We start from the raw sequence: 18,637 nt of genomic DNA on the forward strand, positions 1-18,637 counted from the left end.
TGAGGTCCAGTGTCCATCTGTTACCTTTCTCCTGACTCTCCCTCTCCCATGTTCCCCCAGAACCATCAGTCCTGTTGTTTTCCCCTCTGGATTGTTTACCCCACCTATCTTATCTAGATGTACAAGCAGAGACAAGAATAAGCACAAAAACAAGGCAGAGCAAAACAGAACAAAAGAAAACAAAACAACAACAACAAAAGAAAAGCCTATAAATAGTTCCAGGTCTGTTTGTTGACCTTTAGGAGTATTTTCCGGTCAAGTCTGATGAGGTGCCAATGTCCTGGCCCCAAAGTCTACATTGGTAACTCCAGGGACTGCATTGGTTTGCTCCCCTTGCTGCTCTGTTGCATGCCCTTAGTTTCCCCCTGGGAGACTGTAACTCTTTAGAGATGTAGAAAGTTTCCTCTTTGTCCTGTATAAATGGTTCTTACACAAGCTTACTTTCAAGGCAGAGCTTTCTCTTTTTTAACAAGCAGAACAACCATTCCTTTTTAAGAATGCTTCAGGGAATATTTTTCATATTAAGGCTTAAAGATAACCTCAAGGCATCGGTTTCAGGGTGGGTTTCACCCACCCTCCATGGCTCCAGAAAGCCTACAGCCCAGTAAAATATGAAGCTCTGTTCTACAATGTCCCATTTTTAATGAAGAGTCTTCTATGGAATCTTTGATCCAAATGTTCAGCAATGGGCATCAGATGACACTGCAGTCTCAAGGCGAAGGAGGCCGCAGTTACTCATGGTGACCATTAGCCACCCAGTCCATTCCCTCCTGGTCCTGAGGCTCCTTCTTCCTGTGACTCCAGGCTAATAGAGACCAACTGTTGTGGCTTAGATGGCCGCTTATCTCCACAACAAATGGAACAGGGATGTCCCAGGAAACCATGGCCCTAACCTTCCAAGCCAATGAATCCCATGAGGAGGCTGCCTCCTCGCTTACCAGGCTGAAGCGGATGACCCTGGGTACCGCTCCCTTTGACATACACGTCTGACCGAATGGCTGTTGCAGGAGAAGGAGAAAAGGGGCTCGCTGCCATTCTCGGGGGCAGAGCTGCTGCCTGGCTGCTCCTCTCCATTTCAAACATGAGGGACTTGATTTCATCTCCATCTGGGCCTTTAATTAAACCCTAAACTTAGGCCACTTTCAAATTGTTCTGAAGCTGCCTCCTAACCTGAAATGATGGAAATGTCTGCCCTCCTACCCCTCAAAAAGTAATATACCCCCGCCCATACCTGTGATCGTGGAAAAAAGGTCCTTTCAGATGGTATTAGTCAGACCTCCCTTAGGTCATCCTGGATTTCCCCCGTGTGCCCTACATTCAATGACATGTGATAAAGGAGAAGACCCAGTGAAGATGGAGACAGAGACAGAGACTGGAATGATGAGGCCACAAACCAAGGAGTGCCTGAGGCCACTAGAATCTGCCAGGGAAGGGAAGATCCTCCCTTAGAGACTCCTAAATTTTACCCTGACCTCCAGAATGATGCTCTCCTGTAAGGAGCCCTGGTGGCCTAGTGGTCATGCTTAGGTCTGCTAAGCACAGCAGTTTGACATCGCCGGCCACTCGGCAGGAGAGAGAGGAGGCTGCTTTCCCTTGGATGTAAGAAGTCAAAACGTCTTCTTGGGTGAGCATCTCTAGAACAGCAGCACGGCCTGCCATCCTCTGAGCCTACATTTCCTGTCACAAAGCACCACAGGTGGAGGCCTTACCAAACTCCCTGCCATCGTCAGTTCTGGCGTATTGTGACCCTACAGGACCCCTGTGGGTTTCCAAGACTGTAACTCTTTAGGGAGGTAGAAAGCCTTGTCTTTCTCCCCGAGAGCGACTGGTGGAGGGGCAACAGCCCTGCTCTATCTCCCTGGTAACCTCAAAAGGCAGGGAGCAGCAGGCGGCCTATGGCAAAGACAGATAAAGCCGGAACACACTCAAATAAGGAAATTTACCCCAATCCCCCTTCAAGACACGTAAATAGAGGAAAGCTACTCCTTTGTGGAGCCTCAGTGGCATGATGGTCGTGTGTTGGGTTGCACTTCACAAGGTCAGCAGTTCAAAACTACCAGCTGCTCCCTAGGAGGAAAGGTGGGGCTTTCTACTCCCATAGACTCACTAAGAGGATGCATCAAGCTGATGTTGACAGTGAGTTTGGTTTGTTTGTTCGATCTCCCTTGTCCTTTCACAAAGATTTTTGAAGTTACTGTTTATGTTTAGCTTTTCAGTTGAAATCTTTGGAATCTCCGTGGCTTGTCCCACCTCTCCTTATGGATATGTCCAATAAGCCAGTCCCCTCACTCCTAAAACTCTGTGAAAACTTCTGCTCCTCAAGCTACCTGGCAGGCATTTCCCCGTCTTGCCCTGGGCAGTGCAGGGGCGGGTCTTTGGGCCACAACCAGAACCTGCTCCATTTCTAAGTTCCCCTTCCTCATACTAGAGCCATGTGAAAGAACATGCCTCTAGACTCTAGAGTAAGGTGACCAGACGTCCTGCTTTTGGAGAGACAGTCCCAATGTTTAACAATTTGTCCCGCGGCATTTTTTTAAAAGTCCAGATTTTTTTAAAAGAGTGCACGACAAGCTAGGGTATACGGTTTTCGGCTGCCATGTGGCTATTTCACCAGGATATGAGTTTTATCAATGGTGTCCCGCTTTACCGGTGTTAAAATCTGGTCACCTTACTCTAGAAGCCCCAAGCTCTCAGGCACAAGAAGTTTCTCAAAACTAAGAACATGTCCCCCACCTTGGAGGCCACAAGCCCTCTGAGTTGCTGCCAGAAGGCGCTTGGGACTGGGGCTGGGGCTGGGTTGGGCTGGGGCAACCAAGGCTCTCTCTCCAGGCTCTTCCCACTCCAGTGAATCCGACCAAAAGTAACTGGTCAGCCTCATTTTCTGAGCCATCCTCACCTGTTGTTTCTCTCCCCATTCAAACAGTGCTCCAAAGTGCCCTGGTGGGGGGAGCAAAGGGTCAGCCTGGGACCCCAGAACACAGTTATCGATGGAAGACCACCCTCTGGAAAGACTGGCTCCAACCCCACTCGGGTTAGTGCTTGTGAATATGATCTTGTTTGGAAAGAGGGTCTTTGCAGGGCGGTCAGTGAGAGGGCAGAAGGCCCTGACAGCAAATAGCCAGTGAAGCCTTAGGCTGAACTGACACACCGACACACAGACAACACACACACACACACACACACACACACACACACACAGAGCAGGGAGGGCCAGAGAGCAGAAGATTCAACTATAAGCCAAAGAATGCTTCAGGCTCCAGGTACCAAGGGGTGGCTGCTCAGAAAAGCTTTCCCAGGACTTTCAGGGTGGACACACCCTGGATTTAAATTCCTGCCCTCCAGGACTGTGAGAGATCCCTTCCAATCCTATAGGAAGCTGCAGCTGCGTGGTGTCGGTTGACAGCCCCAGGGGCCTCCAACGTGGGAACTCAGCAGACACTCCTGGGGATTGTGAAGCCAAGCTTGGTCCAGGCAGAACCAAGAGAACGGGGATATTTCTGGTTCGTGCTGTGGTCCAGATTTGGCGGGGGCATGCTTTCAAGGCCCGCCACTAGGCCATATGGAAGTGGCGGCTCAGCTCACACTCATGCCAGCCAAAATCAACAGATGCGCCCTGTCTTCAGATCTGATCTTCCTGCATGTGAGCAGGGCAGGTACCCCTCCTTTCCACACCACCAGGCACTGGAGGAAATCTGCAGTCCTCATCTCCCCTTGGTCCTGAAATGGCCGGCATCACCCCATTTTACAGATGAGACCACTAAGCATCTACATGTAAACAGGTCGGGACCCTTCCTTCTACTAACACCTGCCCAGCCATGGGAAGGCAGCAATGAGTTCAGACAGGAGGACAGAAGCATCCCCTTCAACGCCAGGTCTGCATGTACAAAGGCACATGGAAATCAGGAGAAGACTGCACGCAGCCCCTCCCACCTGCGTTGCCACTTTGAACCCACCAGCATGACCTCATGACACTCCATAGTCATGCTCCATCTACTGAGAGCACCTGCCCACATATGAATAGGGAGCTAGAACACTCAGGGAGGAACCAACCGCAGCTGTCCTTAAGTACATTCCCAGGTGGGCTGCCCAGACTCATCAGAGCACTCTGGTCCTCCAAGTGCGCCTTTGAGTGCATGTACCTGGAGCTCCAAGACACTGGCTCCACCACGGGCCCCAAGCTGAGCTGCCCACCAGAGGGGGCAAGCCCAGAGTGGGGGCAAATGCATCGAGAAGAGGGCCTCAATAAAGGTGCTGCCCTCCCTGGGAGCAAACGGCAGTCCCACCTGACTCTACACCCTCTGGGTTCCCAGGTCTCAGGACTCTATCCTGCTCACCAAGCACAATGGCATTTCTGTACACGGGATCCATCAACTCTACCTGCTATGCCTACCCCAAGGCTTGGAGCAGGCCATTTGGGCAGGAGTTGAATGCTCAGGCAATGGGGCACCCTCGGCACTGGGCTGGAGGCAGCACTCCAAGATGAGGCAGTATGGGCAGAGCCCAGCACCAGCCTCAAGCACAGCTCCGCCACTGGCCTCGATGGCTCCACTTTGGGCCTTGGGCCTTTTACTTTTCCACGCCAGCACCATGCTCCCACCAGCTTTCTCCACACGAATGCCCGTCTCTTTACAGTCCTCAGATTTTGTCATAGCCCGGGTCTGCCCGGTCTCCTCCCACCCACCCTGGAGGTGGCTGCTCTTGCCCTGCCATGCCAGAGGCAGGACACACAGAGGCCAAACACACCAGGCACAATCCCTGGGCCTGCCACCCTTGCGCTGAAGACATCCAAGGGTGGGCCTTCCAGGGGCGTTGCTCAGCCCTCCACCCAGCATGGAGGTGCCCCTCATCGGAAGCCAGTCATCCCTTCCCAGCAGGAAGCCCAATACACCCAGTCCCTGCCAAAGCCCACCAAGGCAGAACCTCCTGCTGCAAACAGAAAGCATTTGGGGGACGGCCATTGGATCCAACTGGAAGGTAGAAGCTCACCCCCTCCCCAGGGCAGGGGATGGGCAATAAAAAAGGGTTCACATTCTTAAAGTAGCTTCCAAAACCAAATCCCTAAGCTCAGACTCAGGACATGATTGGGCAGGGCTGTGGTCGGAATCGCTCTTCTCTGGTCCCTATCCCATGCCACCTCCTTCCCTTTGACCCCTACTTGACTGATGGACTGGGGCGCGGGTCCTAGCATGAGGAGGGCAGTCCCTCCCCTACCTACATCTGCCCTTGACCTTACTCAACCCTCTGCCCCTCCAGGCATGCACCTCCCAGAAGGGTCTGGAGGAGATAGAATCCTGGGACCCGGTTTTGGGAGTGCCATCACTCTACAAACCCTAAGCTAGATTCACCTCCTCCTTTAAGTCGCCAGGCTCCTCCCCTAAAGTGTCCTCTGCCCTCCGACCCGGGCAGGGGCCCCGTTCAGGTGAGCTAAGCTATGCAGAATGTTCTCAGCGTTAGGGGCTGGAGTGCACCACGTGAGCTTCGATCTCCCCCACGTACTCTCATTCCCACCCCGACGCGGGGACCAGGCGCCCGAGTCTGTGAAGTCTCGCTTCCTCGCACGCCTGCCCTCGCCTCCTCCCACCCATGAGCGCTCAGCCCCCACTCCACCCTACAAGGCCGGCCACTGGGGAGGCCTCCCCCGCTCCCGGGGGCCCGTGCCTCTCCGCAGAGTCGCGTCACGCGCAGCCGGGACCGCCGGGGCTCCGGGGACAGCGCGCCAAGCCCCGCGCCCAGCTCTCGGAGGCCCAGGAGCCCGCGCTGCAGACGGGAAGTGGCGCCGGATAGTCGACCAAGGTCATGCACTCGCAGCGGCCAGGGCTGAGGCTACCTCTAGGAGCCCGGCGACATTACATAAACCGCTCTTACCTGCAACGGGAAGGTGGCGGCACGGTTGCCCACGTAGCCGCGGACGACGTGGCTCTGGATGGAAAGTACTCGACACTCCGGCTCCATGCCGGGCTGGACGCGCGGCGCCGAGGGACGGCGGGGCTGGCGGGCGGGAGAAGGGGCTCTCAGCGCCGCCGCGTTCGGCTCCGCTCCGGTCCGCTCCGCTCGGGGGAGCTGTGCTCGGCTCTGCTGGGCAGCCGCAGAGACGCCGGGCCGTCTGCCTCTGACATCAGCACCGCTGCGAGCCCAAAGCTCATTCGGGGCGGAGTCTGGAGGGCCCGCCCACCGCAGGCCCCGCCCTTCATCGGTTAGCGTGAAACCCCGAGCGCAAAACCACCCCCCAGTCACACTCGCCGTCCCAGGCGGTCGTGACCGCCCTCTGCCTGCAATCCGGGGCACGCGGCAGGCAGTGAGGACACTGCAACGTCACTCGTGGATTCATTCATTCATTCGTCCATTCATTCCGCAGATACCCGCCGGGCTGGTGCACCGGGACACAACATTGGCGGCGCCACTCCCCGGACCTCAGTTCCCTCCGCAGCCCCGTGGCGGAGCAGCACCAAAAACACACCCTACAAGAAAGAGGTCCGCGGGACTAGGCCCCCTGGAGTGACCTGGTAGAGATCGAGCCCGGAGGGGGACCGGGACCCGCCTTCCCTTCCCTGTTCATCAGGCCGCAATTCTGGGTGTCCACCTTCCACAAAAAACAAATCCACTGCCATCGAGTGAATTCCGACTCAGAGCCACCCTATATCCTAGATGGGTTTCCTGGACTGTCCACGTGCACAGGAGCTGACCACAGCCTCATCTTGCTCCAGCAGAGAGGCCGGTGGACGCCTAACCCGTGGCGACACCAGTAGTGCTTCCTCGTCACCTGAGGGGGCGTGTTGTCTCGGATTTGGACAGGCACCCGGCCTGGTCATGGCGCCCTTGTTCTGTCAACGCCCATCTCCTTGACAACCCGCGCGCCACCTCCCACCACTGCCACCCGGAGGGACGCACAAGACTCCACCCTTAGGACGAGGGACAACCTCACACCTGCACTTATGTTCACAGTGTTGTGCAATCGCCAGCGCTGCCTATTTCTGGAACATTCTTATCCCTCTCAAAGGAAGCTGTGTTCTTCCTTTTGGGCTTTCAAACTGCAAGTCTATCAATTGAAATGTTTCAACCAGTTGATGAAGCACTGGGAGCACTCGCTAGTCTATGCCAAGAAATTTGGAATTAGCTACCTGATCCACTGGAAGAGATCTATAGATGTGTCCAACAGAATGCAGTAATTGTGGAGAAATATCATTAACGTCACATGCACGTAAAATTTTACTAAGGAGAATGAGAAATTGTTGCAGGAGTAGACCAAGGTGGAGCTGGCAGAAACTGAAGCTAGCTTCAGGAGAGGAAGCGGGAAGAGGGACATCGTCATTGCCATCACTTGGATCTGGGACGACCCCAGAGCCTCCCAGAAAGGTGTTTACATGTGCTTCACTGACCAGATGAAGACATTAGGCTGTGGGGAAAGGTGGGTGTCACCGCACTTTCTCGATCTTCTTTTTAAAAAGTTTTATTGGCACTTGACCCACATGTCATACAATTCAATAATCCAATCATGTCATCACAATCAATTCTAGAACATTTTCGTCTTCCTTGTACACATTGTTATTCGTGTATTTATTTTTTTAATTGTGGACAAAATATACGCAACAAGACATTCTCCAATTCAACAACTTTGACATGTAGAATTCAATGCTCTTGATTATACTCTTCGATTTGTACAAATACTACTGATCTCTTTTTCCAAATTATTCCACCACCATTAACATAAACTCAATGTCTGCTAAGCAACAACTCTTCCTCCTTCACCCATGGTAACCATTGGTCAAATTTTTTAAGTAGTTTTCTTGATATAGTATTCACATATCTTACATTTCCATAGCTAACACACTTTAAAAAAGAGTTGTCTATACGTCATCACAGTCAGTTCTAATGCTCCCTCCCCTCTCCTGTATTCATTGTTTGTTCCCCAAATCCCTTCCCCCTCCCCCACTACCACCCACATCCCAATAAACCATTACATCAGTTATTGTCTCTATGCATTCACTCCTGTGCTTCACAAACTGGGAAATCCAACAGAAACAATAGAAAACAAAACATCAAGAAAATAATAATATAAAGAATAAAAGAACACCATTAATATTTAAAAGTCCAGAGAAGAAATTTCTGGCATGGAACCAGTGAGAAATACTTGAGGCTAGAGCAAATTCAGGTTGGGTCAAGAGAGAGGTCAAGTGACCAAGTGTTCCTATTATACTGTGGTTGGATCCACTATGTCAAGTTTACAGTCATCTCCGTCTGACAGTAAGCCTGTTCCGGTCCCTTGCCTGTGGCTAGGGGGATCTGCCAGAGGCTTAGTCTGACTAGATACTCAGCAGATGGATTGGGGGTTCACAATATAGCCTTCCACAAAGTGGGTGTTCACAATTTACACTCTGATATTTTGCCCTTCATCATATTTGGAGTTTGTTATTGTCATCTTTGGATCACACGGGCTGGTGTGCTTCTTGGATGTGGACTTCCTTGTTACTTGCTGCCTTACTTAGATGGCTGCTTGTTTGAATACAAAAGTTTAAGACCCCAGACACTATTCCAATCGATAGCCAGGCACCATCTGCTTTCTTCACCACACTTTGCGATAGCACCTTTATCTTCAGTGATCTCTTCATGAAGATGAGTTTTGAGCAGCACCATGTTATAAGAACTGACTGTTCTTGGATTGGGGCTAAAGTTCAGTGGGAGCCCAGATCCATCTGCTTGTCCACAGGTTATGAATGACTCTGATTTACTTGGGTGGTCATATTATGACAAAAACAAGAACCCAAATAACAGCAAACAAACAAAAGGCAGAAAGACAAAAAAGAAAAACATTTGTTAATCATATCACTGGGTATAAGGCAATTGTATTGATAACATCACTAATTTATTGAATGGCGTGGGATTTAAGGTACTATTGATATGAGGAGTTTATGCAAGCATACTCCAATTGCGAGTTGCAATCCATGAGTGGTTGTTTTGTAGATAGATTTCTTAATTAACTGAGCTCTGGAAATATTCTTCTTCTTATGATTGCACCGGCCATCGCATTAGGGCCCATTCTAATCCCATCTGACCTCCTCTCAACTCGGTTGCATCTACAAAAGAGCCCATTTCCAAAGAAGATCGCATGAAATTTAGAAGAACGCTCTACAACTTTTAATGTATAGCACAAAGTTTCCTCTTCATAATTTGTCCATGACACCCCGGATCCTGAGGAAACAAAACAATGGAGATCTCTACTTCTTAAATTATTTCAATGGAATGACAAAACTAGTTTTACAACTATTTTGTGATTGTAAGAAGTTCTCCCATCTTTGGGGGAACAAGCTTCTGACAGCTCCTGACACCAGACTATCTCAAAGAGCAAAACACGAACCAAGTTTATCGTTTTCTTTTCTTTTTCAAAACGTATAAAATGCCTTTTTTTTCCCTTGCTGGGATTTGTATGAGTGTTTAAATTCTAAGCACCAAGTTTGCAGAAGGCTAAAGTTTACAGTGAAAGTCCCAATCCATTTTTGAGAATCCACTTGAATGAAGTTTCCATTCAATTCCCTCAGACCTTTAACCACCAGAGTGAACAGACTTGCCCTCAGGCAGAGTGTATTAGAAAGTGGATTACTACCACTCTGCTTTCTAATCTAGGGAGTGGCAACCTCACCCTTGGGGACTTGATTGGATGTGTCCTTGATGGAACTGTGGGGTACTCACTAGGGTGGCAGAGTCATGAGTCACATTCGGAGGGCCCTGCGCCACACCTGTAAGCTCTTCTGTCCAGCATCATATATGTTCCCAGGCCTGGTCTCATCCGTATTCTGTATTCCAGTTTACAACCGTGATGTATGGATTCTTTGCCAATCATGTTTTGGCGACAATCTCCTTCACCCTCTCATGTCATTGGTTTAAGTCATTGGTTCTTTGTAAACCCTTGTTTACATCATTGTGACTTCTTGCTAATGGTTTCTCTCATCTGGAAATGTGTTTGTTCCATTTAAGACTTAATCAATTTTCTCCATCCATTATATTGGATATTGGAGGGCTCTCTTTTGTCCCCAACAACAGAAGAGCCGGAATTTTTTAGACTCTTGAAAGCATTCTAGGCCAGCGCCTTAGAGAACATAGGACCTCCGGGCCCCGCACCCCAACTAGATTCTTTTCTAAGCTATAATGGAGCCATCTGACTGAGTTCAAGACACACTCTCTGCTTGTAAACCTTCTTTGCATTTTACGGTTCAATAAAAGGCCTTGTGGCACGTTTTCCACCTCAAACAGCTTCATCCTATCTAGAGAGTTCTGCCCCAATGGCTCATAAAAATGTGCAGTGCCTTTCAGTTTAAGCTCATGAAAGACAATCACTGCTTACACTCCCCCTCCCAAAGGAATAACCCCACACCTTACCCTCTGATCTTAGCCATGGCCTTGGTTGAAAGGACTCTTTCTCTTAGTGTCCTGTACCTAAGGGATCAAAATCTGGCCAAGGATTTTAGATTTTCAGGGAACTGTTGAGGCTGTTAAAGAAAATGTTTCAATTTAACTCTTAATCCTTCTCTGAGAAGAAAAACTCCCAATAAAGACTGTTCTGGGAAAAGTTTAAATAATTAGCTAAGCCTTAATTAGCCTATAGGATGTCGTGTGACATACAAACTTAGGAAACCAACTCAAGCCACTTCCTGCCAATAAAGTGAATGGCATCCAATCTTTTGAAATTTCCCTTTGGGGAAATCCCCTAACAGTTCCTCCTGTGGATAAGCTGATCAGACGGTCCTGTGATGAGCGCATCTCTTCGGAGGGGTGCTTCCTGTTTGTGAATGGTTTCTCTGCTCAGTAGAGTCTTTCCATTCTAAGTAACCTCTGTCCCCTTCGAACAGGACAATTCATTCACCCAGAAAGAAAAGAAGGAAGACCTGGCCTTTTCTCTTTCACCGAGTTCAGCTTCCACACATCACACTGGAAATCCCAGCCGGAATTATTTTTGTAAAAAGGGAAAGAATCATTGTATTTTTTCTTACTTTTATTGGGGACTCTTACATCTCTTATTACAATCCATACATGTGTGCCAAGCACACTGGGTCGCTGTGAGGCAGCAGCAAGTCAATGGCAGTGAGCTTGGGGGATGGCAGTGGGGTGGGGGTGGGGGAGACTGGGGGGAGATGGTGAGCTGACAACAATGACTAGGAGAAGAAATTAATTGTGGTGATGATTGCATAACTCTTCTTAATAAGATTGACTGATTAAATTGTATGAGTATATGCCAATAAAAGTTTTTAAAAAGAAAAAATGGTTTTTCTTGGGATGAGGTGAGAGGGAGGCAGCCTTCCCATCCAGTAAGATGCACTTCACAAACTGTCCCGCCTTCTAAGCCAGCTGAAGAAAACCTGCTAAGGAGGACCTCACCCAACTGTGCTTGACATGTAAATACAAAGGAACGTTTACTCAGGGGTCCTCAAACTTTTTAAACTGGGCCCAGTTCACTGTCCCTCAGACCTGTTGGAGGGCTGGGTTTATTTAAAAAAAAAACTATAAACAAATTCCTATGCACACTGCACATATCTTATTTTAAAGTAAAAACCAAAACGGGGCAAAAACACCTGGCGGGCTGGATAAATGTACTTGGCGGGCCACATGTGGCCCGCAGGCCATAGTTTGAGGACCCCTGGTTTATATGGTCCAGGAATGTAAATTCTGTGTGGATTTAGAGAAGATTATACCTCACTTTGTTCTGGTCTTTATCGAGTGTTGCTCACCTTTTTAAAAAAGGAACTCTTATGCCAGTCTGCATTGCAAAATTTTAAACCATTCATCCAACCAAAACCCAATCCAGATGTCAATGCTGGAGTGGGGGCAAATAGAACTGGAGGTGGTTTTTTGGTTTGTGTTTTGTTTTTAAAGGCAGTCATCTTTTGCAGTCATGAGTATGACTGCTGCTAAAACATTACTGATAGCGCTCCTAGATTCATGTATGAACCCAGACTTTCAATCGAATCCCAGGAGCCAAGAGAGGGCTCTGCCCCTGCTCACAGCCGCTCTAAGCCCTGCCCCGCTCGCTCCTTTCCACACTCTCCTTGTGATCACACCCACACGTGGGCTGGGCTGGGCTGGCAGGTATTACTTCTGGCTTCCTGAGGTGGTTTTTACCTGCCCCGTCTCAGTTTTCCTGGATTCTTGATAACAGGAAGAGGGTTTGCAGGGAGAACCGGGATATCAGGCAGCTCTGTACCGGACGTTCTCTGCGAAGCCAGCAGACAGGTTGCTGTCGGAAGGGGCTCTGGCAGACAGGTTGCTGTCGGAAGGGGCTCTGGCTACATTGTTCCTCCTCTGGGTTTTCTTGGCGGCTCTTCTTTTTTTCTCTCTCTTTCTTTCCTTTTTATTATTAATTGGGCTTTATATATATATACATATATATACACATATATGACATATATCAAATCCTTTCATATTTCAATCACATCCAGCAGAATGGTACATTTGTTACCACAATCAGTTGCCATTCTTTTTTATTTATATGGCCCCCTTGACGTCATCATCTCTTCACCCTGTCGCCCCCTCCAAGTCTCCCTCCCCCCCAAATCTGGATTTTACTTTCAGCTGCTATAAGTTCATCAGTTCTGGTTTTCATACCCCCAAGTGAAAATATATATACCGCAACTTAAAGAGGGTGATCCTCAATGGCATAACGCTCCTGAGATAACCCTTAAACCTCCGATGAACTCCTTTTATCAAAAAGCGAGGGATTGGAGGAAAGTGGCCACTAAACAGAGTGCATTAGTGAGTTGAATATAAAAGGTCAAAGGCAGAAGTCTGACTTGAACAGTTAAAACTTGTCAGCAGATTCCCCCTAAGATGCATGCTGGACCTGATCTGGTTACCAAAATCTTATGATTTAGGGGGTTGTATTGTTTCGTTTGGTGTTTGTACAGATTAAGGGGCTCATCTTCATGAGGTGAGAAGGTCCTTTTGACATCTGCTACGGGGTTAAGTAGTTTGTTGCTGCACCGCCTGGAGGTCTAGGTGGCTGAGTTAAGAGGTGGACGGGTGAGGAATGCCCTCACTCAGTGTGTCCCCAGAGCTGTCACTGGAATTCACTTGCGCCCCAGAAATGTCAGGAGGCTGGAGGGTGGTCCCAGAGGCTACTTCCGCAGCTGGACCAGGACTGCTTCTGCCCTGAGTACTGCCCAAGCTGTTCAACGGACCGGTGCTCACACCACTCACAGGTGGAGGCCCAGACATGCCGTCAAGACTGTCCAGACAAGTCAAGGCTGCTGTCAGCCAGAGTGCCGATTTGACACCTTCCGTCGAAAGCTTTTGCTTTTTCTGAAGCGCGTGACTGGGGACTAGTTGACGGAGCTCCCTTGGTGTCACATGCATTGCGGCAATTTTTATATCTGCCTCAAACACCTCGCTGTTGATTGCTTGCCTAAAAACTGGATCTGTGAGAGGTGGAAGGTCATAGGTGAGATCTGAGGTTTTCCAAGTTCTCTGTGTGCTTAACCATTAACCCAATCACTTCATCCTACGCACTCTGGACATGTTGTCAGGAGAGACCGGTCCCCGGAGAAGGACCTCGTGTTTGGGAAAGCAGAGGGGCAGCGAAAAAGAGGAAGGCCCTCAGGAGAGGGATGGACACCGTGGCTGTCTCAGTGGGCTCGGCCAGGGCGACAATGGTGAGGGTGGTGTTTGGTTCTGTTGTGCATAGAGTCGCTATGGGTCAGTACCAACTCGATAGTTCCTAACAAGCACCCCTCACCCACATGGTACACATGTCTTGTCAGGATTCTCCTCGGGTCCTGGAAAGGACTAGGGTCCACATGGGGCAGCATGAGACATTCATTCTTCCCCAGGCTTCCAACCAGCACCTGGATCTTGGACACCACTCGGCCCACCCATTCTAGGCACTGCTTTTCTGTCAGGGCACTTGCTAGAAGGACCATATAATACTTGCAAGCTTGAAAGAAGCTTGGAACTTCAAAAAGTTTGGACCAGTCTGCCTTACTCCGCAAAGTCTCATCTGTGATAGCAAGACCTTGCTTCAGCTCCTCAACCATGGCCACCCGCGCTGACCCAGACCCACTGTAGGTGGGGTTCTGGTGTGGAACCCATCACTGGGGTTAAGTCCGGGTCCCAAAGAGGCAAATGGAGGTTATAGTCTTCAGAGGACTTCAATAGCACAGGATTTGGCCACTCCCATAGGAGGAGGCCTGGGGACACAGGGGTCACGTTGGGCTGCTAACCTGGAGTTCAACAGTTCAAGACCACCAAGCAGCTCCTCGGGAAAAAGGCAGGGCTTTCTACTCTCCTAAAGTTACAACCTCGGAAACCCACGATCGACTCTGTCCCTCGGGTTGCTATGAGTCAGCTTCTACTGGAGGGCAATGAGCTACAGCCAGATGGTGGGCACAAACACCTCTTCCACAGCCCTTAATTCTTGCAATTGCAATTTCCATGCGACAAGTTTCCTCCCTCACTTTCCGTTTCCCAGTGTGGAAGAACCTGGCTTGCACCGATTTTACCAAGTTTTTAAAATGTCCCCATATTAAACCCTGTGCTGCTGCTCCTCCTCCTGAACCGTCTCCAAAGGCTTCGGAGGCTCAAGGAGCCTGCGGGTGGGCTAGCAGCCCGCCTCCACGGGGGCGGGGAGGCTGATGGGGGTAGGGCGGCCGGTCGCCCTGTCCCTGCGGTGCTGTTCAGGGACGCGGCTTGGTCTTGATCGCCCAGGGCCCGGGAGGAAGGGGCCCCCTCGCCCCGCCCCCGCCCCGCTTCCGCTCGGCCGCTTTACCCCTTCACCCCCTCCTCCTGCGTCCGAACGTGGTGTCGGAGCGCTGCCACCGCCGCTCGCCATTTCTTAGTCGTGCTTCTAAGGGCAGCGTCACAGCGGAACGCGTGTCACCCGCGAAGTGCCCCTGCGCCAGGTGGTCTGATGTATTGCTCTTGTGCTGATCACGGTGACTCCGATCGGTGCCAAGCATGCCAGGGCATCATAGGGTGGAAGGCAGGTCCCTGCATTTGTAGACGGAAATGCCTTTCCTGTGGGTCTGTTTTCTTCTATTTGAGACTCAAGGGCCGCTCGCTCAAGGGAGGAGCCTTCTTTCCCGCCCTAGACGCTAGGGCAGCGGTTCTCAACCTGTGGGTCGTGACCCCTTTTGGGGGGTGGGGGTCGAAAGACCCTTTCACAGAGGTAACCCGATTCATAACAATAGCAACGAAAATAATGTTATGGTTGGGGGGCCACCACAACATGAAGAACTATTCCAGGGTGGCGGCATTAAGAAGATTGAGAACCACTGCTCTGGGGCCCGGGGACAGTAGACGTGGCTCCTTTGGGCTGTTTCCTGTCTGTAGAATTCCAATAGACAGAGCTTCACTTTAACTCAAAAGCCAAACGCAACACCGTCCAGTGGATGCTGATTCACAGCGACAATGCGGGACAGACTAGAACTGCCCTGTAGTTTTCCAAGACTATAACTCCTTTTACTATTATCATTAAGTACTTTTATTGGAGGCTCTTACATCTCTTATCACAATCCGTACATTCATCCAGTGTGTCGAGCACATTTGCACATATGCTGCCATCCATTTTCAAAGCATTCTCTTCCCACTTGAGCCCCTGATTTCAGCTCCCCTTTTTCTCCCCCCCTCCCCCGCTCACCCTCCCTCACAAACCCTTGATAAGTTATAGATTATTATTTCCATATCTTACTTCATCCTCTGTTGCCCCTCACCCACTTTTCTGTTGTTCGTCTCCCTGATATAACTCTTTAAAAATATATTATTAATTGGGAGTTAATACATAGATCATACCATCCCATAGTTCACTTCTATCCAACAGTAGTGTACAGTTGCTACCACCACGGTTTCCAAACTGGAATTAGAGGAGTAGAAAGCCCAGGCTTTCTCCCAAGGAGCAGCTGGGAACTGCTGACCTCGCTCCAGGTTAGGAGCCCGTGTAGCCCCTTTGCCACCAGGCCCCTTTCATCGCTGTAGGCTGGGGCTCATGAGTGCCAGGAGGATGGGGCCGCTTCCCAAAACAGAGTGGGCCCAAGGGACAGAAGAAGGCCTGCCGGAGACCAAGAGTTGTCACTTAGATGAACTAGGAAAATGGGGTCCCCGAAAGTCAAGGGAGCAGAGTTGCCACCCTAGTGGACCTGGAAGGTGGGGCTGGAGCCCAAGACTGAGCCCTTACACCCAGAATCCAGAGAGTGCGGCAAGCACCCATCATCCAGAGGGCATGGCTCTTTCTCAGACCTAAAGGAAGAAGGGTTATGTTCAACCCTTGAGAAGGAATGCCTTCCAACTGGGTTTCAGATTTGCTTCAAGCCTGTTATCCCGTCTTTCCCTCCCCTTGTCCCCACGTGTAACACCACTATCTACCTGTGTCTGCTCTACCATTGTTCTTTGGAAACAATGTGCAGTCTAGATTCCACAGGCCCCCAGATGAAAAGAAATCTTGCCCCCAGGGTGGACTATGCCCAAAGTCTCATCCATATTTGATTTCGATGATTCAGGACATGAGCTAATGACTTGGCGTTGCCTTAAGACTTGGGCAATGATATGATGGGATGGACTATGTTTTTCATGTAGTAAGGACATGAATTTCTGGAGGTCACAGGGTAGATGGAATTGTGTCCTTCCAAAATATGTGTTGTACATCCTAACCCCTATAGTGATGGCTATAATTCTAGTTGGGATTTATTATGTTAATAAGACAACAAACAAATCTGTTTGGGAAGAAGGAGCAAGCAGAATGCACTTCAGAGGCAGGGATGGAGAAAGGTTACCTCATGTACTTTGGACATGTCATCAGAAAAGATCGGTCCCTGGAGAAGGACGCCATGCTTGGTAAAGTAGCGGGACAATGAAAGAGAGGAAGACCTTTGATGAGATGGACCGACACAGTGGCTGTACCCATGGGCTCAATATAAGAGCAATTGTGAAGGTGGCACAGGACTGGGCGGTGCTTCCCTCTGTGGGACTCAGGGTCCCCAGCTCTGAACCCACTCGATGCCAGTTAACAAGGGAAGCTCAATGTCTAAATGGATGAAGACAGATGCCAAGCCACATGAAGACCCAGGTGCACGAGCTCAGAAGAAGCGAGCGCTTCCTCCAGGGTTGACAGGGAAGGAAGCCTTCCTGAGCTGCATCCTGAATGGATATCTAGCTTCTTAAATTGGAAATGCCCTGGTGGCATAGTGGTTATGCTCTGGACTGTGATCCTAACGTTCCTCAGTTCAAAACCACCAGCCAGCTGCTCCTTGGGAGAAAGATGGGCTTTTTTACTCTTTAATGAGTGGTAGTCTCAGAAATCCACAGGGCCAGTTCTAGCCCATCCTGTAGGATCACTTTGAGTCAGTATCTATTCCATGGCAGTTACGGTGAGAAAATAAATGTGTGTTAAAAGCACCTATATGTGAGGTTTCTGTTCTAGCCACACCAGATGACTACACAAGTTCGCATAAACCTTCCACAAATGCAGGCCAATTCCCATGGGGCACTGGGGAGTCCAAGCTATGTGAATGGAAAACAAAAGCAATGTCCTTGGCTAGGCCGATCAACGGCAGCACATCTTTGGGAACAGAGGACACTTTGGTGTGACTAGAAGGAGGTTGATGAGACTTGGTTGATTGTTGGGCTGAGGAGGCCCATGGTTCTGAAGGCCAAGCATGTGGATGTCACTCAGTGAGATAGTTAAGGTTTATTGTGCCAACCTGGCCGATAAACACATGTGGGATTAACTGAGGGGTGGAGAGATAAATGGCTCCGTGAGCCTCACCTTTGTGGCTCTCAGGTCTCTTGCTCTCTGATGGTCGGACCAGGGTGTGGCTGCTTTAGCCAGTTTCCTGCTTTAGCTGCCAAGGCTCAGTTCCTGCAAGACATCCCTGAGATGCTCATGGACTTACCCAGATGCAGCCCTGGGTGCTGGAGCAGCCATGTGGAGACCCCTGCCAGTGCCGGGATGCTTACATGCTCATTGATTCAGCTTTCCTCCTGCAGTCAGCGTCATTGCATTTGTTTTGTGAGATGGAGGAGGACTTTGTAGATTGGTATCGGACATATGGGTTAATGTTGGACTTATGGATTTGGACAGCACTGGGTTGGGATGCTTTCTTAATATACACTTACCCTTTATATAAAACTCTTTCTTATACATACGCTCTGTGGCTTTGTTTCCCTAGTTTACCCAGGTTAACACACTCTGCATATTCCGAAAGCAATGGCCACAATCCTCTTTCATGTAGCATTTTGGATAGCAGATCTGAGCACACCACCCCGTCCATCACGGGAGAGCGCAGGGCCAGCCCAATGCTGTTAACTAGAAATAGCAAGGCCAGCACTTCCTGGGGGCAAGAGGGAGCGCTCGCCTCTTCCTCTAACAGAAAGTCAATGATGGCGGAGAAATAGACGTGTCAAAACCCACTGCATCTCTCAGAGTTATTATGGCAAGTGTGAATTATTGACAAGTACGCTGCGATCTGTGGTGGCAATCGATGCCGCTCTGTGGCAGATAAATATAAACTAGGATTCAAGTCAGATAACTGCCTGCCGGGTATATTGGAAACTTGGTCTTAAAAATCCAGGCTGAAAAATAATGGCAGGATTTGAAGACTGCCTTATTCAACCCTTAGTCACTGGGCTGTGACTAATACCAGGGAGAATTGCAGTCATTTTTAGA

At 49.8% G+C, this 18,637-nt stretch overlaps 1 protein-coding gene and 1 pseudogene across 1 annotated transcript in view; both read right to left on the reverse strand.

Moving 5' to 3' along the window:
- PDXK (pyridoxal kinase) overlaps positions 1-6,109 on the reverse strand; it is a 29,470-nt gene extending 23,361 nt beyond the window's left edge. Inside the window, exon 1 of the mRNA XM_075542237.1 lies at positions 5,866-6,109. Coding sequence (XP_075398352.1) covers positions 5,866-5,952 — 87 coding nt within the window. The 5' untranslated portion in view covers positions 5,953-6,109. The remainder of the gene's footprint in view (positions 1-5,865) is intronic.
- On the reverse strand, positions 6,012-14,936 carry LOC142440483 (poly(A) polymerase alpha-like; annotated as a pseudogene).
- Positions 14,937-18,637: the final 3,701 nt, after the last annotated feature.

The sequence above is a fragment of the Tenrec ecaudatus genome, chromosome 2 (genome assembly GCF_050624435.1).
Source record: "Tenrec ecaudatus isolate mTenEca1 chromosome 2, mTenEca1.hap1, whole genome shotgun sequence".
Classification (NCBI taxonomy): domain Eukaryota; kingdom Metazoa; phylum Chordata; class Mammalia; order Afrosoricida; family Tenrecidae; genus Tenrec; species Tenrec ecaudatus.